At 44.1% G+C, this 24,655-nt stretch overlaps 1 protein-coding gene across 2 annotated transcripts in view; it reads left to right on the top strand.

Moving 5' to 3' along the window:
- Positions 1 to 24,655, top strand: part of fstl4 (follistatin-like 4) — a 124,561-nt gene that overhangs the window by 42,798 nt on the left and 57,108 nt on the right. For both annotated transcript variants that reach the window (XM_056242751.1, XM_056242750.1), the window contains exon 3: positions 14,096 to 14,262. In XM_056242751.1, the coding sequence (XP_056098726.1) occupies positions 14,096 to 14,262 (167 nt within the window). The remainder of the gene's footprint in view (positions 1 to 14,095; positions 14,263 to 24,655) is intronic.

Below are 24,655 nucleotides of genomic sequence, written 5' to 3'. Positions count from 1 at the left end.
GTGTGAAATATAGCCTATATTTTTATAATATATAAAAAAATGTGCATGTATATACTAATAAAGATTAATATTCATTGATTTTTAGATGCAACTCCAAACGTTCTTGGCAGCTGATAAAGACAAAATATAAAAATATAATTAAAAGTAGCCTAGTAAGTATTTACACACAACCTTTTATTATTTTTTTATTAACACTTGTTTGAGGCAAACCGAAAAAAGAGTGAAATTCAGAAAACCAGTGGAGGGCCACTCCTCCAGAATACACTGAGTTAGCTCTGATAGGAATAAGGGACGGCCGATTATGGATGGGATTACAGGTGCTGTACAATCTGACCCTGGTGCCGGCTCCTCGAAGCAAGTAACACTGGGTACGTGTGCGATACATTACTATTTAAGTTTTAAATATGGCTGACTGTATGTTCTGCAGTAGAGGGAAATGCAGTGTCCCTGTTGAAGCCAGCACACACACACACAGTCTCCCACACAGAGGTCAGTATGCAGCAGACAGAACACCAGAAACATATTGGCCTACTTTTATTTATCAGGGAGGAGGAAATGATGAAGACACTGTCTGTGTTCTGGGACAGTTGCTGAGGTGAATGCACTGGGCTTTTTATTAAGGCAAACATTTGAATGTGTGGCATAAAACAGGGACTGGCCCAAGTTACACATCTCTTTTATTGGAGGATTTTTCACAACCTGTCCCAGAAACTGAAGCCTCAACAGGCTTCAATAGAAATGTGAACAAGGTAAGGATTTAAAACCCTTGACATATATTACAGGTGTTTGTCAAGGAACTTTCAAGGAACTTTTTGTGAGTTGATTAGCCTCCCAAAAACTTGTAATGATCATGTTTGTGGTGGAATTATGTTTCAGGTGGAAACAGACTCAGTCAGGGCCCTTTACAAAAGGAGCCTATGGAGCTAGACTGCACACTAAAGGAGCCTATAGAGCTAGACTGCACACTAAAGGAGCCTATGGAGCTAGACTGCACACTAAAGGAGCCTATAGAGCTAGACTGCACACTAAAGGAGCCTATGGAGCTAGACTGCACACTAAAGGAGCCTATAGAGCTAGACTGCACACTAAAGGAGCCTATGGAGCTAGACTGCACACTAAAGGAGCCTATGGAGTTAGACTGCACACTAAAGGAGCCTATAGAGCTAGACTGCACACTAAAGGAGCCTATGGAGCTAGACTGCACACTAAAGGAGCCTATAGAGCTAGACTGCACACTAAAGGAGCCTATAGAGCTAGACTGCACACTAAAGGAGCCTATAGAGCTAGACTGCACACTAAAGGAGCCTATAGAGCTAGACTGCACACTAAAGGAGCCTATAGAGCTAGACTGCACACTAAAGGAGCCTATGGAGCTAGACTGCACACTAAAGGAGCCTATGGAGCTAGACTGCACACTAAAGGAGCCTATAGAGCTAGACTGCACACTAAAGGAGCCTATGGAGCTAGACTGCACACTAAAGGAGCCTATGGAGCTAGACTGCACACTAAAGGAGCCTATGGAGCTAGACTGCACACTAAAGGAGCCTATAGAGCTAGACTGCACACTAAAGGAGCCTATAGAGCTAGACTACACACTAAAGGAGCCTATGGAGCTAGACTGCACACTAAAGGAGCCTATGGAGCTAGACTGCACACTAAAGGAGCCTATGGAGCTAGACTGCACACTAAAGGAGCCTATGGAGCTAGACTGCACACTAAAGGAGCCTATAGAGCTAGACTGCACACTAAAGGAGCCTATAGAGCTAGACTGCACACTAAAGGAGCCTATAGAGCTAGACTGCACACTAAAGGAGCCTATAGAGCTAGACTGCACACTAAAGGAGCCTATGGAGCTAGACTGCACACTAAAGGAGCCTATGGAGCTAGACTGCACACTAAAGGAGCCTATAGAGCTAGACTGCACACTAAAGGAGCCTATAGAGCTAGACTGCACACTAAAGGAGCCTATAGAGCTAGACTGCACACTAAAGGAGCCTATAGAGCTAGACTACACACTAAAGGAGCCTATAGAGCTAGACTGCACACTAAAGGAGCCTATAGAGCTAGACTGCACACTAAAGGAGCCTATAGAGCTAGCCTATAGAGCTAGACTGCACACTAAAGGAGCCTATAGAGCTAGACTACACACTAAAGGAGCCTATAGAGCTAGACTGCACACTAAAGGAGCCTATAGAGCTAGACTGCACACTAAAGGAGCCTATAGAGCTAGACTGCACACTAAAGGAGCCTATAGAGCTAGACTGCACACTAAAGGAGCCTATGGAGCTAGACTGCACACTAAAGGAGCCTATAGAGCTAGACTGCACACTAAAGGAGCCTATAGAGCTAGACTGCACACTAAAGGAGCCTATAGAGCTAGACTGCACACTAAAGGAGCCTATAGAGCTAGACTGCACACTAAAGGAGCCTATAGAGCTAGACTGCACACTAAAGGAGCCTATAGAGCTAGACTACACACTAAAGGAGCCTATAGAGCTAGACTGCACACTAAAGGAGCCTATAGAGCTAGACTGCACACTAAAGGAGCCTATAGAGCTAGACTGCACACTAAAGGAGCCTGACTGTGAGCTGAGGAGGCTCACATTTAAAAAATAAATGCAACAGCTAGATTAAACTGATCTCAGCATGTGAACTTATTTAACCAAGTAACACTTTAGCATGAATATTTATTAATGCAACTTTCTATTGCTTTCTTTCTCCCCCCCATCCCACAAAACCATAAAACAGTTTGAGACCTATCTGCAGTTTCAATGTGCTTTTATTAAGTGTAATATTGTATGGTGATTGCACCTACATTTGCACCAGCTGGGTGGTCAAGTGTGTTCGGGTCAGTTTCATCGGGGAGAAGCTTTCTGTGGTGTTCTGGCTCCTTTCTATGGTGGCTATATTGTGCAGAATGGCACATGCAGACACTATCTGTGATGCCCACTCTGGTGACTGTTAAGCGCCGAAGACAGTTGAAACATGCCTTTAGGATGCCAAAGATCATCTCTAACTTTTACTATGGTTTTACTGACACATGAGGGTCATGATAGGGGGTTATTGTGTAGGTTTTGCTGTCCCAATTCAAATTAACAGTGTTTTGTACTGTACCACATTTAACTAGCTTTCCTCAAAGCGCTGACACAACATACTCACGGAAAGTAGATTGTTATCTGTTCATTTTACTATTAATTTAAAGATTCATCTCACAGAAAATAATAATTTCACATGTTCACATAATCTCTACCTGAACATTAAGGCTGTGAAAAGACTTTCTATTAACATAATCTGCCTCATGTTCTCCTAGAGAAGTGGAGATTGCAACATGTGCAGGCTATTGCTCCGATGACTCTATAGGGAATCCTATCATGAGATTAAAATAATGCTTAACATGTACTGTATTATATAGTACATTTGTGAAATTTGCTTTTTGAAAGAAAAAAAAACGTGATGTCACCCTATCAATATATTTTACCGGCAATTTTATAAAAACCCTCTCTTATGACATGGTCAATAAATGTCTGGGGAACACTATTAAACTATTAATGTACTCCTGCAGAGCGAGGACCACCTTGCGAATGGTTCGACAAACCGTGTTTTCCCCTAGATTCTGTGCATCACCGATCGTGCAAGTATGTAGGCTACCACTTGCAAAAAACCGCAACGCAATACCATTTATGGTACAGTAAGTGCATGAATTCGACGTGTTAAATTATTTATGTGCGGCTCAAGAAGTTCGCAAAGATAAGATATTCCTTCCGCAGAAAATCTGTATCTTTCATACACTATCAGGAAAGGCAAGGGGATTTTGTCCGGCTAAAAACTCTTTCTCTACGATGTGCTCGTCTAACAATTTGCGCTGAGATGTCCACAGGATTTGAAAGAAAATGTAAAGCCATTGCAACAAACACTGGGAATTAGTTACGTCACCTATATGTTTCTTTGCTCACAGCTGATTGGTCAAACTTCAGTCTGAGCTCTCGAATCCAGAACTTAACCTGCCCCGGAGCAGGTTAGCCGTGCAGCCAAGGAACCATGGCAACGAACACCGATTAAAGCCGAGCTACTTTCATAGTACCTAAAACCCAGGGTTGGCGGAAACTAAGCTGAAACATAGCTGGCTAGCCACCTAAACAGGCTTCATGGTACAGGCCCCTGGTTCCACAGACAGGGCTTAGATTAAGCCAGGATTAAGCCTTAGTTCAATTAGGGCAATTCTGACTTTATATCTCACAATTCATTTGAGTGGGTTTTATCAACGTGCCTTAGAAAAAAAAAACATTACTGATGTGAATCTTGAGACAAAACAATGACACTGACATATTGTAAGTTATATCAGTTCAGGTTGCTTTCTATGGAAGTCAGAACTGTGAGATTAAACATGCAATTCTGAGAAGACAGAAAAAGTCAGAATTGCAAGTGACTTTATGTCTCACAATTCTGACTTTATATCTCACAATTCTGACTTTACCAATTCTGACTTTATATCTCGCAATTGCGACTATATATCTCGCAATTCTGACTGTATATCTCGCAATTCTGACTTTATATCTCGCAATTCTGACTTTACCAATTCTGACTTTACCAATTCTGACTTTATATCTCGCAATTCTGACTTTATATCTCGCAATTCTGACTTTATATCTCGCAATTCTGACTTTATATCTCGCAATTCTGACTTTATATCTCGCAATTCTGACTTTATATCTCGCAATTCTGACTTTATATCTCGCAATTCTGACTTTATATCTCACAATTCTGACTTTATATCTCACAATTCTGACTTTATATCTCACAATTCTGACTTTATATCTCGCAATTCTGACTTTATATCTCGCAATTCTGACTTTATATCTCACAATTCTGACTTTATATCTCACAATTCTGACTTTATACCTCACAATTCTGACTTTATATCTCGCAATTCTGACTTTATATCTCGCAATTCTGACTTTATATCTCACAATTCTGACTTTATATCTCACAATTCTGACTTTATATCTCACAATTCTGACTTTATATCTCACAATTCTGACTTTATATCTTGCAATTGCGACTTTATATCTCGCAATTCTGACTTTATATCTCGCAATTCTGACTTTATATCTCACAATTACGACTTTATATCACGCAATTCTGACTCTATATTACGCAATTCTGACTTTATATCTCGCAATTGCGACTTTATATCACGCAATTCTGACTTTATATCTCGCAATTGCGACTTTATATCACGCAATTCTGACTTTATATCTCGCAATTGCGACTTTATATCACGCAATTCTGACTTTATATCTCAATTGCGACTTTATATCACGCAATTCTGACTTTATATCTCAATTGCGACTTTATATCACGCAATTCTGACTTTATATCTCAATTGCGACTTTATATCACGCAATTCTGACTATATCTCGCAATTCTGACTTTAAATCTCAATTGCGACTTTATATCATGCAATTCTGACTATATCTCGCAATTCTGACTTTACATCTCAATTGCGACTTTATATCATTCAATTCTGACTTTATATCTCTCAATTGCGACTTTATATCACGCAATTCTGACTTTATATCTCAATTGCGACTTTATATCACGCAATTCTGACTTTATATCTCAATTGCGACTTTATATCACGCAATTCTGACTTTATATCTCACAATTCTGACTTTATATCTCACAATTCTGACTTTATATCTCACAATTTTGACTTTATATCTCGCAATTGCGACTTTATATCACGCAATTCTGACTTTATATCTCGCAATTGCGTCTTTATATCATGCAACTCAGAAAAGTTAGAATTGCAAGATGTAAACTCGCAATTGCGACTTTATATCACGCAATTCTGACTTTATATCTCGCAATTGCGTCTTTATATCATGCAACTCAGAAAAGTTAGAATTGCAAGATGTAAACTCGCAATTGTGAGAATTTTTTTACCTTTGTATTTTTTATTCTGTGGCGTGAACAAGCTTTTAGTTAAACAGCTCAAACATGCAACTGGGACTATCTTAAGCCTTCTCCGTGAAACCGGCCATATGTTCTATAAATAAACACAGGGATATTGTCTTCTAAAGACCCATAATTTTCAATTAGAACCATATAAAAAATGCATTTGACAGTTTTCAGTGATGGAGAAGAGCATTAGTTGTAGCTGAGCAAACACTGAAAGAGTCAGTGCAGTGTCTTATCACAGGGATATCAGGATTGGTTGTTAGTGAGGCGAATGCTGCAGTAGCTTCGGTGGAGGACGTGACATGTGCAAAGCGTGTTTGGGACGTTCCTCTCGCGCTCGGGTTTGACAGGCAGGTGTTCCCTCTAACCAGGGCATGATTTCCATTACACGAGAGTAGATGTTAAAACTTCATGCTGATTTGTACTCGGCTTTCGCCAAGATAAGCAAAACTAAGACGTAGCTTTACAGTAAACTATGCTTCTCCGTCCATTTACGCTTCTTTCCATAAGGTAGTGTGACTCCCCTTCTGTCCGGCGTTAACGGCTGCAGTGTACTTGGTGCGTCAGCGCACGCGACGGCTGCAACTACAGGACCAGCACGACAACCGTCTGGATTGAACCGAGTAGGGGACATCTCTAGGGTCTTCAAGTGGGCACCTTCCGTCCTCAGTGTTTCGTCGACTAGCCCACGACACCTCAAGAGGGCTCGACAGTGACTCTGGCGTCCCAGAGTCACCCCCCTCCGTCCCCCACTCAACTCAGCCCAGCTTACTGACCTCTACATCCCTCTTGTTGCTGAGACCTAACCACAATATCACAATCTCTCCGCGACCCAACCATACGCGCCAACCCGTTGACTAAGGCTGTCGAGCCCCACTGGTGCGTCAATATGCACTTTCAGTGGACAACGGTTCCGTATGGCATACCACCTACCGCAAAACACAATATCTACCCAACCACCCGTCATTCACGCAATATCCACAGGAACGTATACAAACAAACCAACAGACTCTTCAAGTTTTCAAGAACTCTACGAAACCGTAGCGTGGCGGCCTGTACACAGCCAGCTAGAATCTTTCCGTCTCAACCACAGCCAGTTGCTGCTCCTTTCTGCTGCTTCAGATAAGTTCTTTACTGTGCGACGCAACTCTTGGCCACTGAATCCGACGTCTCTGAGGAACCGGGTTGTAGAGTGTGCCACAAAACCTCGACAACCCACTTCCACTGGATAAACCTGGACTCTCCATCCTCGCTGTTCTGCTTCAGTGGCCAGATGAGCATACCGCAGTTTCTTCCTCTCATATGCCTCATCTACCGCATCCTCCCATGGCACTGTTAACTCTATCAGTTGAACAATGCGTGCTGATCCAGACCACAAAACAATATCTGGTAGTAGGTTAGTGGTGGCAATCTCAGGTGGAAAAATAAGCCGTTGGTCAAGATCAGCCAGCATCTTCCAGTCCCTAGCAGCTTCCAGTTGTCCTGGGCGAGAATTGGTGTTAACACCTTTTCTTGGTGGTTGCTCGCCTGGGCGGAGGAATATTGTCTTCTGCGTGTAATGTTTTGCTAGAACAGGTGGCAACTTATTGGTCATGTTACGCTTGCCTTCTAATGCTAAAGCCAAACATCGCAGTACTTGGTCATGGCGCCAAGTAAACCGACCTTGGCTAAGAGCCACCTTACATCCTGTCAAAATGTGCCTTAATGTGGCAGGTGATGAACACAAAGGACAAGAGGGATCCTCTCCTACCCAGAGGTTTAGGTTCTGCGGTGATGGGAGAACATCATATGTTGACCTAATAAGGAAACTGATCCTACTCTCTTCCATTGACCAAAGGTCTTGCCAGCCCATCTTACGTTGTTCCACACTCTCCCATCTCATCCACTCTCCCTGCTTGGCCTGTGAAATGGCCTTTATACACCTCATCCTCTCCTCCTGCTGTCGCACCTCGTTGACTACCAGCTTCCTTCTTTGAGCTGGGCCTGCCTTGTGCCATTTAGGAGGAGCTAAACTGAGCCCAAAACCCCCTCTTCCATGCTGTACCTGTCCCACGATATCCCTAATTTGAAGGGCAGCCTTTGCCTCTACTACAGATTTCTTTGCTGACCACTTTCTACCAGTTTTTAACACAGGGGCTGCCTCCCTTACACATTTGTCTCGTGACTCTACTAAGGTCATTTCCAGTCTGACCTTGGCACACTTGAACTCCTCGGTTAAAGCAGAGACTGGCAGCTGCAATATTCCTTTACTATAAAGTCCTACTCTGCTGAGGCAGCGTGGAACTCCCAACCATTTCCTGATGTATGAACTTACCAACGCTTCCAGCTTCTCCACTGTTGTCAAAGAAACCTCGTACACGGTCAGTGGCCACAGCAACCTCGGCAGTAGACCAAACTGAAAGCACCAGAGTTTTAGTTTACCAGGTAGAGCACAGCTGTTTATGCTCTTCAACCCTTCCACTGCTTGTCGTCTAACTTCTCCCACCCGAACTGTGTCCTTTAGATCCCCATCGTACCATCTCCCAAGACTCTTCACTGGCTTCTCAGAAACTGTTGGTATTCCCTCACCATTAATGAAGAATGTTTTATCTACTACCTTTCCTTTAACTATCGAGATGCTCCTTGATTTAGAGGGCTTAAATTTCATTCGTGCCCATTCAATATTATCTGTTAACTTCCCCAATAACCGATTAGTGCAGGCTACTGTTGTAGTCATGGTTGTCATGTCATCCATGTATGCTCTGATTGGTGGTAGTCGCATCCCAGAAGCCAAGCGCTCTCCTCCTACTACCCATTTTGATGCCCTCATGATTACTTCCATCGCCATGGTAAAAGCCAGTGGAGAAATGGTGCATCCTGCCATTATTCCAACCTCTAGGCATTGCCATGCAGTGCTGAATTTTGGAGTTGAGAAACTGAATTGCAAATCTCCAAAATAGGCTTTCACTAAATTTGTTATTGACATTGGTACTCTGAAAAAATCAAATGCTGCCCAAAGAAGCTCATGTGGCACTGAACCATATGCCTTAGCCAAATCCAGGAATGTCACATGGAGCTCCTTCCTCTCCTTTTTAGCTGACTGAATTCGTTGCCAGATAACATTGATGTGTTCTAAGCATCCTGAGAACCCTGGAATAACCGCTTTTTGAACTGAGGTGTCAATGAAGCCATTCTTTAACAGGTAGGTGGACAATCTCTGGGTAATAATGCTGAAGAAAATCTTACCCTCAACGTTTAATAGTGAAATAGGACGAAACTGACTGATGCTTGTAGCATCTTTTTCTTTAGGTATAAAGACTCCACCTGCTCTGCGCCATGCTCTAGTTACAACCTGTTTTTCCCATGCCACTTTTATCAATTTCCACAGAATTCGCAGAACTCCTGAAGCACTCTTGTACACTCTGTACGGAACTCCATTAGGCCCTGGAGATGATGAAGCCCTTGCCTTTCTCACAGCCTGCTCTACCTCTTTCCACTTAGGTGCACAGACCTCCATTTGGTATTCTGGTGGGTTGATAGGTGGTATGTCTGATGGAATTGACATAGGCTCATGCCTTTTTGCATCTGTATGCGTGTCCTCCAAATATCTCTCTAGCTCAATCCTAGATGTTTTTAAAGTGCCATTCTTCTCACTGGTGAATTACTTCTTTACGAATTTGAATGGGTCTTTATAGAAATTAGCCCTCGCACGTTCCTTCTTTTTGTAGCGTTTCCGTAGGCGCTCAGCTCTGCGTAATGTTGCCAGCTTATCTTTTATTGTCCTTTGTAAGAGATTGAGTCCCTCCTTCTGACTTTGTTCTGCTCTTTTCCATTGCTTCCTCAGCTGTCTCCTTTCTCTAACTAACCCTTCAATTTTCTGCTGCCGTCTAGACATTCCAGGAGTAGTTTGTACTTTTTCCTTCCTTTTTTCCAAACCAAACCTCTCACTTCCATATGCGTAAATGATGTCCCCAAATTTATCCAGCTTCTTTTCAACTGTACCAGTTAATCTTGTGCAAATCAATGTGTTCAGCTCCACAGTGCTCTTCTTCACATCGCCCAAATTACCTCTTCTCATTTGAAAGTATTAAAGCTGCAACTGTCAGGAGATCCCTCAACAGCACACGTGTTCCAGAGAGCAGAAGGCAGACGGACACCAGCATGCAGATGTGTTTCTGAAGCACTGGAGCATCAACGTGCTGTGTTTACACTGCTGTCAGCACACCTAACACTAACACAACACCAACACAACACAGACACCAATACAACACCAACACAGACACCAACACAACACAGAGACCGACACTAACACCAACACAGACACCAACACAACACCAACACCAACACAACACCGACACAACACCAAAACCAACACAACACCGACACCAACACAACACAGACACCAACACAACACCGACACCAACACAACACCGACACCACACAGACACCAACACAACACCGACACCGACACTAACACTAACACCAACACAGACACCAACACAACACCGACACCAACACCAACACCGACACAACACCGACACCGACACTAACACCAACACAGACACCAACACAACACCAACACCAACACAACACCGACACAACACCAAAACCAACACAACACCGACACCAACACAACACCGACACCAACACAACACAGACACAACACCGACACCAACACAACACAGACACAACACCGACACCAACACAACACCGACACCAACACAACACCGACACAACACCGACACCAACACAACACCGACACCAACACAACACCGACACTAACACCAACACAGACACCAACACAACACCAACACCAACACAACACCGACACAACACCAAAACCAACACAACACCGACACCAACACAACACCGACACCAACACAACACCGACACCAACACAACACCGACACCAACACAACACAGACACCAACACAACACCGACACCAACACCTACACAACACAGACACCGACACAACACTAACACCAACACAACACAGACACCAACACAACACCGACACCAACACAACACAGACACCAACACAACACAGACACCAACACAACACCGACACCAACACCGACACCAACACAACACCGACACCAACACAACACCGACCCCAACACAACACCGACACCAACACAACACTAACACCAACACAACACTAACACCAACACAACACCGACACCAACACAACACAGACATCAACACAACACCGACACCAACACTAACACCAACACAACACCAACACAACACATACACCAACACAACACAGACACCAACACAACACCGACACAACACCGACACCAACACAACACGGACACCAACACTAACACCAACACAACACCAACACAACACCAACACAACACCAACACAACACCGACACCAACACTGACACCAACACAACACCAACACAACACCAACACAACACCGACACCAATACAACACCAACACAACACTAACACAACAACAAATCTGTCGTTATCATCAGTTCAACGAGTCTGTGTTTCCCGAAACCATCGTTCTAACGAACATTCGCAAACAGCATCTCAGAGTTGTGTGTGTGAGCGACAGCATCTCAGAGTTGTGTGTGTGAGCGACAGCATCTCAGAGTTGTGTGTGTGAGCGACAGCATCTCAGAGTTGTGTGTGTGAGCGACAGCATCTCAGAGTTGTGTGTGTGAGCGACAGCATCTCAGAGGTGTGTGTGTGAGTGACAGCATCTCAGAGTTGTGTGTGTGAGCGACAGCATCTCAGAGTTGTGTGTGTGAGTGACAGCATCTCAGAGTTGTGTGTGTGAGTGACAGCATCTCAGAGTTGTGTGTGTGAGCGACAGCATCTCAGAGTTGTGTGTGTGAGCGACAGCATCTCAGAGTTGTGTGTGTGAGCGACAGCATCTCAAGAGTTGTATGTGTGAGCGACAGCATCTCAGAGTTGTGTGTGTGAGCGACAGCATCTCAGAGTTGTGTGTGTGAGCGACAGCATCTCAGAGTTGTGTGTGTGAGCGACAGCATCTCAGAGTTGTGTGTGTGAGCGACAGCATCTCAAGAGTTGTGTGTGTGTGACCGACAGCATCTCAGAGTTGTGTGTGTGTGAGCGACAGCATCTCAGAGTTGTGTGTGTGAGCGACAGCATCTCAGAGTTGTGTGTGTGAGCGACAGCATCTCAGAGTTGTGTGTGTGAGCGACAGCATCTCAGAGTTGTGTGTGTGAGCGACAGCATCTCAGAGTTGTGTGTGTGAGTGACAGCATCTCAGAGTTGTGTGTGTGTGAGCGACAGCATCTCAGAGTTGTGTGTGTGAGCGACAGCATCTCAGAGTTGTGTGTGTGAGCGACAGCATCTCAGAGTTGTGTGTGTGAGCGACAGCATCTCAGAGTTGTGTGTGTGTGAGCGACAGCATCTCAGAGTTGTGTGTGTGAGCGACAGCATCTCAGAGTTGTGTGTGTGAGCGACAGATCTCGAGCTGTGGTTAGAAGCAGAGTTTCTAGTGTTCATGACATGTGGACTCAATAAATCCTGATCTTGAGCAAAATAAGCAATCTGACATTCAGTCCAACCGGTGTCTTTAATCTAGAACACATACAAATGTCATTTACGTCTTTGAGTTTGTCAAGAGATTTAAGCGTAGTTTGTGAAGAGTGCGCATGTGTGAACGAGCTCTAGTGTGTGTGACGGAGCTCTAGTGTGTGTGAACGAGCTCTAGTGTGTGTGAACGAGCTCTAGTGTGTGAGAACGAGCTCTAGTGTGTGTGAGCGAGCTCTAGTGTGTGTGAACGAGCTCTAGTGTGTGTGAACGAGCTCTAGTGTGTGAGAACGAGTCTATGAGTGAATCTGGAAATAAAGCGAAATAACTGAGAGAAATGAGAGATATTCCTCTGATGTCATGATCGTGATTTATATCGAAACATCTCGCATTAATTCGATCTCTAACAGATTCATTAACAGTAGTTATTACTCCAACACCTGCGTGACATCATTAACCAGCGCGGTTGAACGACCAATTTGCGACAATATGGTTTCGGGAAACAGTGGAGACGAGCTAGTGGATTCTTCAGCGATGCATCGGACTGTGATAGTGAAGCAGTGAGTTACGGGAAACACACCCCAGAACGCCAGACTACTGTTGACCCGGGGTCAGACGGAGACATTTGCGTTGTCTGAGCTGTTCTTGTTTGCACACACAACTGTCTGTCAAATGTTTGTGGATTCAACTGGCTCATATTTTTAAAATATCATCCTCAAATCATTGTCATGGAAAAAAATATTGTCACCAAAAATCATTTTAAAGTGGCATTTGCTTTCTAAAGAGCAAACGCTTGAAGCTTAAACCATTCCTGTGTCTCTAACATCCACAAACTGAATTGAACAAATAATGACAGGTTCCTGAACACAACCACAGCCCGCAATTGGTCAGCCAAACTGAAAGTCCCGCCCCCAAAATTGACACCATTGGTTGAGTCGTGATTAAACAAACCAATCAATAAGAGACACAGTGTTACACTTTGCAGGAAATCAACCAATGCTTTACTAATAATCACTCTGAATATTAAAGTGAGACATGATGAGAAAGTATTTTAACATCCAAATAAATATATATAAATCAAAGGCAGATACAAACAAGTTTTTGAGTTGTTTAACAATCAGAAATATGAATAAAACAATAAATAATATTAATTAATTAATTAATTTAAAAATATATATATACAAAAAAGTGCCCCATAATGTAAATGCATAAGCTAACTCCACTACTGGACCACAAATACATTTGTATAAAAAATGTGTTTATCAAATGTATTAGTTTTTCTCAAATTATATTTATAGTTTGGTTCATACCTTAAATTTCAGTTACAATAGTCAATGTTTAATTGTCTTTTAAAAATAAGCATAACATTTTCTGTAATGCATTAAAAAATAAACACACTAAAAATTAATAAAATGACAAATAAAATAAATAATAATATAACATAATATAAAGCCAGTATGTGTTCTGCACATCAATGGTGTCAAGCCAAAATACTATTTAAACAAAATTGTTTCTTTTATTTAGTTTTTCTATGTGGAGTGTTATTTGCTAATAAACTAATAAATGAATGACCAATTGAAGAAAGAAAAGAATCTCTTTGTGTGATGGTGGATGGTAATGGTGCTGTTGTGTGTTGCAGAGGTGGTCCAGCTCAGTCTAGCGGACGGGAAGCGTCTGAGCATCACAACAGTGACCGTGGGCCTGAGCGTGGTGCTGTCCTGTGCCATCCAGGGCACCCTGAGGCCACCCATCATCTGGAAGAGGAACGGCATCATCCTCAACTTCCTGGATCTAGAGGACATCAATGTGAGTGTCCAGTTCTTTTACCTGCTATAACTCAAGAAACTCCCCACTGGAAGGGTTTCAGGACAAGTACGGCGGATACACCTCGAGTCACTTTATGAGCTTTTATTTCGCACAAATACACAATAATCATCCACAAACTAGGTAGCCTGAAAGCTACCGCTATGCTAGCCTGTCAGCTGGATATAAGTGACGTTATTTAGCATGTTAGTTCACTAGTTAGTTAGGTTGTAAACCTCCAATGAAAACACAAACACAAATACCAAACATTGATGGCCATCAATCGAATGAAAATGAAACCTAAAGGCGTGATGCCTGCACACTGTGACTTATCAAGCATACACAGACACACAGTCTGGAGACCAGGGATGATAATAAAACAAACCTGTAACCTAATAAGATTATAACATACTTAAAATATAACATAAATATGCCTCCATTTGGAATAAGGCGGTAAACGTAGGCTACACACTTATTTCCTCAAATACCCCAGAACCAGTGTTGTGTGTAACACATTACAAAATAAGTTTTCTCTTTTTTTCTTCACCATGCGTGTATACCATGAATACAGCCTAAATCTAATTGCTTCCAGAAATTATTTTTGGGGGTGTTAACGGGGAGATTTGGTCTTTCTTGGGGACTTTCTTTCTAGCCCCTCCCTAGCGCCGCCCATGCATATGCCTATCCATTAATGGGCATTTCTTCATAAATATTCAAAATTTTGACAAATGCATTATGCATTTGTGGCATTATATATGGCATTATGCATAGTAGAACTTTGTGTAGGCCTGCACATTTAGGAACATATATTGGGTTCTGCAAAGTAAAGTAACGGATTACTTTTTTTAAGAAGTAACGAGTAACGAGTTACACTACTTTTTAAAAGTAACTTCCCCAACACTGCCCAGAACATAATGATAACATCCATCACTTGAAATATATATACACTCACCTATAGGATTATTAGGAACACCATACTAATACTGTGTTTGACCCCCTTTCGCCTTCAGAACTGCCTTAATTCTACGTGGCATTGATTCAACAAGGTGCTGAAAGCATTCTTTAGAAATGTTGGCCCATATTGATAGGATAGCATCTTGCAGTTGATGGAGATTTGTGGGATGCACATCCAGGGCATGAAGGTCCCGTTCCACCACATCCCAAAGATGCTCTATTGGGTTGAGATCTGGTGACTGTGGGGGCCATTTTAGTACAGTGAACTCATTGTCATGTTCAAGAAACCAATTTGAAATGATTCGAGCTTTGTGACATGGTGCATTATCCTGCTGGAAGTAGCCATCAGAGGATGGGGACATGGTGGCCATAAAGGGATGGACATGGTCAGAAACAATGCTCAGGTAGGCCGTGGCATTTAAACGATGCCCAATTGGCACTAAGGGGCCTAAAGTGTGCCAAGAAAACATCCCCCACACCATTACACCACCACCACCAGCCTGCACAGCGGTAACAAGGCATGATGGATCCATGTTCTCATTCTGTTTACGCCAAATTCTGACTCTACCATCTGAATGTCTCAACAGAAATCGAGACTCATCAGACCAGGCAACATTTTTACAGTCTTCAACTGTCCAATTTTGGTGAGGTCTTGCAAATTGTAGCCTCTTTTTCCTATTTGTAGTGGAGATGAGTGGTACCCGGTGGGGTCTTCTGCTGTTGTAGCCCATCCGCCTCAAGGTTGTGCGTGTTGTGGCTTCACAAATGCAGGACCACACCCCTAAATGCTTTGAAGCAACTGCCATGTGAATGGTTGATTAGATAATTAACTTTAATTGCATTAATGAGAAATTGAACAGGTGTTCCTAATAATCCTTTAGGTGAGTGTATATATACACTAGTTACACCTACTGGAAAGTTCTAAAGTGAGGACTTCCATATCAAACTGTTGAACATCACCATTATTGTCCAAGAATAAATGCAGTTCATTAAGATCTCTTCAGTGACAACATGCCACAATAATGCTTTAAATGGGTCACATTACAATTGGAAAATTCCAATAAATATCATATTATAGGTTTTTTAAAGCTAAATTTAAAGAGTTAAATGGTGATGAGCTAAATATGTAGTAGGAAAACATTGTTTTTGCCATCAATAATGGTATAAAGCAACATTTAAAAGCTGGGAGCTGACTACAGTACGTTTACATGTGCACCAATAATGTGATTATTTTCCAATAATCAGAGTAAAGGCTTAATCTCAGTAAGATGTCACCATTCTGATTATTCGCTAAGAATCGTGGTTATTTTTTCCGCTAATATTCTCATAGTGCCCAGCACAGATGATGGACTCACATACAGGCGTGTGTTACTGGTCTAGCTCTTCTCGGTTTGTTCTCCGGTATCCAGCCTCAGGCATTTTTCTGGTGATGCACCTAAAATGTCTACATTTCAATGTTTTTGACCAATATACCGCATTATATTCACGTCATGCAACGTTGTCAACATTAACACTTGTGCACTTCAGTCAAAGTGGAATAGATGCCATTAACCCTTTAGACCCTGAAGCTAAAATAGGTGTTTTTCTCACATTTTGATTTTTTGACTGTAAAATCCTGTGCTATCTTCATGTGCAAGGTGTCATCTTTTTCAGAAAAAGATTAGCTTTCAACAAATTACAGTTATTGACCATTACTGTGTGTGGTGAGAAATAGACAAAAATAAAAAATGAGAATAAATGTACTGATTTTTAGAACATTTAAAGGTTCGAGAAATGTTCATAGAATTTAGAGATTTTTATTTAGAAAAAAAAACAGAAAAATCACGAACGAAAGAAACTAACACTTTAAAGTTGAAAAATGAACTATAATACATATATATACAAGTCTTTTTTGTGACATTGGGTTGCACAGTTTTCATTTGCATGGATAACAAATGCATGCATTCATATGCATGCACACACCACATGCTAAGATACGTGAAACGGCCATCCGCCTCCCAAGTTTAATTAAATATCATCCCAATCCCCTCTTCTGCCGTCTACCACTTCTTTCGCCATGTATTTGTTCGTTTCTTTTACTATTTTATGCAATCCAAAACACTCTAACCTGCCGCGCTTCGTAGCTGTGCAGAAAACGTCTCAGGTTACGTATGTAACCCTGGTTCCCTGAGAGGGAACGAGACGCTGCGTTTGAGACGCGGTGGGAACGCTCTGCGTGATTGCGTCATGAAGCACGTGTAAAATCAGTCCAATGGAAGCCCGATACGTCATAGGTGACGTCATAGACCAGGAAACTATAAAGCACCCTTGAAAACAGACCGCGACAGCTTCTGAAAAGTCTGAAGTAAGTCGATCAGGGTATGCAGGAAGTATGGCAGGCAAACGCAGCGTCTCGTTCCCTCTCAGGGAACCAGGGTTACATACGTAACCTGAGACGTTCCCTTTCAAGGGAACTTCGAGCTGCGTTTGAGACGCGGTGGGAACCCCATACCCACTACGCCATAGTGACAAATGCCCGTTCTGTGTGAAGTCCTTGGCGCACACTAAGAAGCAAGCAACCTCGCCCCAGGAGTGGAGAGGTCAAGGTCATAAAACCTGACAAATGTATGCGGAGAGGACCAGCCTGCCGCATTACAAATGTCAAGAAGGGAAACACCCGAAACTAAGGCCGTAGAGGCCGCCATACTCCTAGTAGAATGGGCCCGTACAGCCATAGGTGAAGGCTGACCGGCCGCTTCATAAGCCAATGAAATAGCCTCGACTATCCATTTGCTCATAACCTGTTTCGATGCAGGGCACCCTCTTCTGGGTGACCCAAAACATACAAATAATTGCTCTGACTTACGCCACAGGGCAGCTCTGTGAACGTAGGCATCTAATGCCCGAACTGGACATAACAGGTTCAATTGTTCCTGATCTGGGGTATTAAAAGGTGGAGGATAAAAGGCCTGCAACACTATTGGACCCCCAACATTCACTGGGACCTTAGGTATATAGCCCAGTTTAGGGTATAGAAATGCTTTCACCATACCAGGTGCAAATTCCAGGCATGAAGGAGCAACCGACAGGGCATGCAAATCTCCAATTCTCTTGATAGAAGAAATAGCAAGGAGAAACAAAGCTTTCAAAGTGAGGAATTTTTCTGAAACCTCTTCAATAGGCTCGAAGGGAGCCAGAGCCAGACCCTCAAGTACAATGGCTAAATCCCAAGCCGGTGCTCTAGAGTGCAGTGCAGGTCTCAACCTCAATGTACCACGGAGAAAACGAATAATCAGAGGATCTCTCCCAATAGAAGTACCCCCCAGAGGGGTATGATAGGCCGATATAGCCGCCACATAAACTTTTAAGGTGGAAGAAGATAATCCAGCAGAGAAACGGTCTTGCAGAAAATCGAGAACTGAACCAACAGGGCAGTTAACAGGATCTAACTGACGCTCACCACACCAGGTGGAGAATAATTTCCATTTCAGCGCATACAGTCTTCTCGTGGAAGGGGCTCTGGAATGGAGAATGGTCTCAACGACCTCAGTCGAGAGACCGGATTCTATGAGCCTGGCCCCCTCAGAGGCCAGGCCCACAGTTTCCACAACTCCGGCCGAGGGTGAAAAATCGTGCCCTCTACCTGGGACAGCAGGTCCCTCCTGATTGGAATCTCCATGGGAGAGCCGTTCAGAAGAGACACCAAGTCCGAGAACCAAACTCGAGTCGGCCAGTAAGGGGCTATTAGTAGCAGACGGGCCCCTTCCCGGCGAACCCTCTCCAGAACCCCCGGGAGCAATGATATCGGGGGAAATGCATACAGGTGCAGCCTCGGCCACACCTGCACCATCGCATCCAGTCCGAGAGGAGCTGGGTGCGTGAGAGAGAACCACATGGGACAATGGGTTGTATCTGAGGATGCGAAAAGGTCTATCTGAGCACGACCAAATTTCTCCCACAGGAGCTCCACCACCTCGGGGTGAAGTCTCCACTCCCCGGGCCTCAGCCCCTGCCTTGACAGTATATCTGCTCCCACATTCTGACGCCCCGGAATGTAAACTGCTCTGAGAGATAGCAACTTCCCCTGGGCCCATAGGAGGATCTGATGGGCCTACTTGCAAAGGTGACGTGACCTCAGACCCCCCTGATGGTTGATATATGAAACCACTGACGTGTTGTCCGTACGAACCAACACATGATGGCCTCTCAGGTCTGGCAGGAAATATTTGAGAGCTCGAAATACCGCCATCATCTCCAAACGATTTATGTGCCATGACAGATGATGGTCCTGCCAAAGACCTTGCGCCGAGCGGCCACTCATGACCGCCCCCCATCCTGTGAGGGAAGCATCCGTCGAAAGCGTGACGCGTCGACAAGAAGCTCCCAGCACTGGGCCCTGGGCGAGGAACCAAGGTTTCTTCCACATGACCAAAGCACGAAGGCATAGCCGCGTGACCTTGATCTTGCGGAACGGATTTCCCCTCGGAGAAAACCCCTTGGTTCTGAGCCACCACTGCAGGGGTCTCATGTACAGCAGGCCAAAAGTAATCACGTTGGACGCTGCTGCCATGAGCCCCAACAGTCTCTGAAACTGTTTCACAGTGAGTGACTGGCCTAGTTTTACATTTTTTACGGCTGTGAGAATCGCAGTGATCCGAGCAGGAGATAGACGTGCCTGCATTGTGGTCGAATCCCAAATTACACCTAAAAAAGTGGTCCTCTGAGTAGGGAGGAGAACACTCTTCTTGGTGTTGAGCCGCAACCCCAACTCCTTTATGTGAGACAGAACGACATCTCGATGCCGAACCGCCAACTGCTCTGACTGAGCTAAAATCAACCAATCGTCGATATAATTTAATACGCGAATGCCCTGGAGTCTCAAGGGAGCCAGAGCTGCATCCACGCATTTTGTAAAGGTGCGGGGTGATAAACCTAGGCCAAACGGCAGAACCCGATACTGGTAAGCTTCGCCCCCGAAAGCGAACCTCAGGAACTTCCTGTGATGAGGATGGATAGATACATGGAAATAAGCGTCTTTCAGGTCTATTGTGACAAACCAGTCCTCGGACTGAATCTGTGAAACAATTTGCTTGAGTGTGAGCATCCTGAACTTGAGTTTTTGAACTCTGCTGTTTAACTGGCGCAGATCTAGAATAGGACGCAACCCTCCATCCTTTTTCGGAACAATGAAGTAACGGCTGTAAAACCCTGACTCTCTGTTGGGAGGAGGCACCCTCTCTATCGCTCCTTTTTGAAGAAGTGTCAGAACTTCCTGCTCCATAACCAGAGCCTGCTGTGGGTCCACCACTGTGGGAAGGACCCCTTGAAATCTGGGCGGACGAGAACCGAACTGAATTCTGTAACCCTTTTCTATTATGTGCAGGACCCATAAAGAAATATTTGGCAGAAGTTTCCACGCTGCCAGAAATTCTGATAAGGGAACCAGTCCCTCGAGACTGGCCTCTGGATTTGATTGAACAATCATTTCGGCGCCCTGAAACGGCGAACCGGCAGGGAACAACCGATGTGGCAACGCTGCGACTCTCCTCGGAGAATCGCCCCCCGGAGGGCGCCAAAGAGAAACGGTTCCTCGGAATCGTTCCTCCTTGGAGGGGACCACCCTCAGAAGCCTGGCACACTCGGCGTCAGGACTTCTTCTTAGTCCAGGCTCTCTTGGAGATGACAGTCCTCAGATCCTGTCTACCCCCACCAGGCCTGGACTGCGAACGCCACTCGGGAACCCCAGATTGTGGAGGAGCCCGAGCAGCGACGCTCTGTTTCTGCTGGAATCTGTGTGCGGAGCTCGTAGACGGACGAGGCTGCTCTATCTTTATATTACGTGCAGCCTCGGGGACACTGGACCGGCGAGGAAGAAACCTCTGAAACGCAGCCGCTTGTTTTTTATTTTCTTGAAACCTATCGACAACACAATTTATAGCATCGCCGAACAGACTTGTAGGAGAAAGCGGTGCGTCCAGAAGAACAGATCTATCTTTATCCTTGATTTCAGAAAGATTCAACCATAAATGACGCTCCGTGGCCACCAGGGCTGCCATAGAACGGCCCACTGATTTAGCCGTCTCCTTGGTGGCCCGGAGAGATAGATCGGTTGTGCGACGTAATTCTCGAACAGTATCAGCACTAACTTCCTCACAATCATCCATGTCCCTCAGTAGGTCAGCCTGAAAAGCTTGTAAAATCGACATCGTATGTAAACATGCTGCAGCCTGACCTGCTGCCGAATACGCTTTACCCACCAGCATTGATGTATTTTTTAATGGTCTGGTGGGTAACGTCGGGGCTTTCAGTGATGACGCTGACTCGGGGGAGAGATAGCTCGCAAGCGTCTCTTCCGCACGAGGCATCGTCAAATAACCATAATTATCCATACCTCTAACTTTACTATAATTACTAGTTTGAGGATTATGAACTCTGAAAGACGCCGGTTTATTCCACGATCTGGACACCTCAGTGTGAAGATCAGGAAAAAACGGGAGTTCCCGACGAGGAGGTCGTGATCTAGATGGTAAATAACGTTCATCTAGAAGACTCTTTCTTGATTCAACATCAATATCATCAGCTGGCCACTCAATATTTAATTTAGTAACAGCACGAGATAAAACCTCCATAAGCTCCTCATCAGCAGGGGTATGAGCTGGCGAAAACTCAAATTCCCCCATATCAACGACATCCAGTTCCTCAGAACTGGATAGCCGCAACAGTGGTGTCTCAGCCTGGGGAGGAGAAACCGCAGAGCGGGCTCCTTCCTGGGCTGGGACACCGGATCCAGCAGGTAAGGGCTGAGAAAGGGCGGGGCCCGTCTCAAACCCCGCTACTAAATCCATATGTGAACCCCAAGATGATCGCCGCCGCAGTGCCTCGGCAGCCGCGGGACCCGCACCTCGGGGAACACGAACCGAACCATCCTCCTCAAAGAATGCCCGGCGAGAGCGGAGAGTTTTCATGGACAAACTCATGCAATGCTCGCAGTCAGCCCCCTCGAGGACCGACTGAGCATGCTCCACTCCCAAACAAGCAACACACATCTGATGTGTGTCCCCACCCGTAATGAAACGAGGGCAAGGGACAACACAACGTTTGTAATCTTGCTTGCTCGCCATAATGATATATATAAATGAATGATCGGACAGACAACAATAAATAGACAAGGACAGAGTCACAGAGAGCGCTAACTGAAGACAACAGAAGCTGTCGCGGTCTGTTTTCAAGGGTGCTTTATAGTTTCCTGGTCTATGACGTCACCTATGACGTATCGGGCTTCCATTGGACTGATTTTACACGTGCTTCATGACGCAATCACGCAGAGCGTTCCCACCGCGTCTCAAACGCAGCTCGAAGTTCCCTTGAAAGGGAATCCTTCCTTCCCGCTCTGACAGAAAGCTGCTGTCATTTGCTGACGGGAACATAAAATTACCGTAATAAGCCGTATATTGCCGAAAAGCGCATGTTGTCTACTGTCAGGGGCTTTGATAGTGCAAACGGTTGAAGAGTTACAGTAAAATGAATACAGCTTGCTGGTATGTGTCGGCGACGACACAGCCGGTTCTAAAAGGTTAAAGTGTTTACATGCCTTTTTGTTGTTATTAAAATCAGGTTAAGAATAATCGCATTGTTACCTGTGAGATTTTGGGAAAGGCATAAGTAAACGACTCAAAATGCAACCAAACTAGACCGAAGTGCCGCCATCCGAACACTGCAAAACAACTCACATGAAACAGGAGAGCGTTCATCTCGAGCAAACAGGAACCAGAACCCTTACAATTCCCCAAATCACACTATAATCGCATTATGAGAGTGCATGTACAGAAGTCATGAAAAACCCTTTCAGTCAAAACCGTCTTTTGTTGTACCGTGTTGTTGACTCTTATCTAAATGTACGCTGAGATAAGATGGTGTGGCAGACCGAATTCACAAAGATTATTCTAATTCAAGAGGTTCGACATGAATAGTCACTGCTAGAAAAATACACGTTTGTGTAACTGAACTCAAAACCACAAAACACGATGACATCTTTCCGGAGCCCCTAGCATGAAATATTGACCTGATCCTTTCTGGAAACCCTTTATAATGTCTTATGCTTGATGTGCAGTGAAGCTCACCTGTTGCACTTTTTGCAACAGCATAACTTAAGGTGATGATACACAGGGCAACTATTTGAGCAATGTTGCTGGGCTATCTTGCCGAGCGATTGTTGCTTGGGCTTTTTCCCATTAATACATTTCTATCTGGATAATTTAGGTCAGTCGTGGGCCCTGTGTCTCATCTCGTTGCCCGTTGATGGCAACATTTCCCAGCAACATTGCTCAAAATGTTGCCCTGTGTATCATCACCTTTAGTTATATGCGTGCAATGGCGTATTTTTACCGTATTTTGGATTAAAAGGGAATGTCGTGGTACTGAGAACACCTTCTCAAGGTGAGAAACCATGCCGAGTTTCTTTCCTGATGTGAAATGATTTCATCCTCCTGTTAATTGTGCAGCTGCTGCATATCTGATAATCACCCAGAGCAGGAGGCTCAGTCGGGGGCCAGTTGCATTGATTTTCACCAATTAATCAGAATGTTAGAGAATTGAAGCTCGTGCCAAAACAAATTACAAATGTTAATGTTCATTATGCTCTGCATTCTGAGGCACACTTTCTGTTTGCAATTACTAAACATATTTGTGTTTCCTCCACTTCATTTTATCATGATGTAATTGTAAATAAGTTCTCAGGAGTCGTGCTGATTTCAAAGGACTGCAGGTTTTGAGAAGCGGACATGCTCGGGGTGGGAACGGGTAGTGTTTAATGAGCTGTGTCTCGCTTGTGTTTAGCTCACCTGGGTTCCTGACAGCATGGGGTTGTGTTTCTGCGCTCGCTCATTACAATACTCTAATTGCATGTTAATGAAGTGTTTGCTGAACGCTGCAACACTGACCCAGTCAACGACGACGCGCGGGTCAACGAGAGCGAGCACCGGTGAAGAGTGCTGAATGAGACGGAGAATCGGGACGCTGCGGAAGACGATGTGTTCTTACAGTAAACCAGGAAACTAAATACAGACAAACCAAAACTGATTCCGACACCAGATGTATTTTTTTTATATTGTTTCACTAGTGTGATCAGGACACTATAGTTCATTTATGTAAGTGAGGAGATCAAAATAAAGTAAACTGTGACTTTATATTATACCCAAATATTCTTCATACAGTGACTACCAGTAACATTTATACAAATATGGGACCATAATTGATTCCTCCAATTTGAGCTGATCTTGTTTTGCTGAAGTGTGTTTTCTGTAACTGCTAATGCTCTTTTTACACACACACTGAACAACATGAAGCATTGCTTAGTCACTGGTTGAGCTAAACTGGTATTATCTAATTGTGTAGTTAAATTTAACAGCTGACTGATATTCAACATAATTCATGAGTGAGAGTCTAACAGAAGGACGGACAAAAC

Source organism: Rhinichthys klamathensis, unplaced genomic scaffold (genome assembly GCF_029890125.1).
Source record: "Rhinichthys klamathensis goyatoka isolate OS25496 unplaced genomic scaffold, OSU_Roscu_1.1 h1tg000750l_1, whole genome shotgun sequence".
Lineage (NCBI taxonomy): Eukaryota > Metazoa > Chordata > Actinopteri > Cypriniformes > Leuciscidae > Rhinichthys > Rhinichthys klamathensis.
This window is presented reverse-complemented; position numbering and strand designations above follow the sequence as displayed.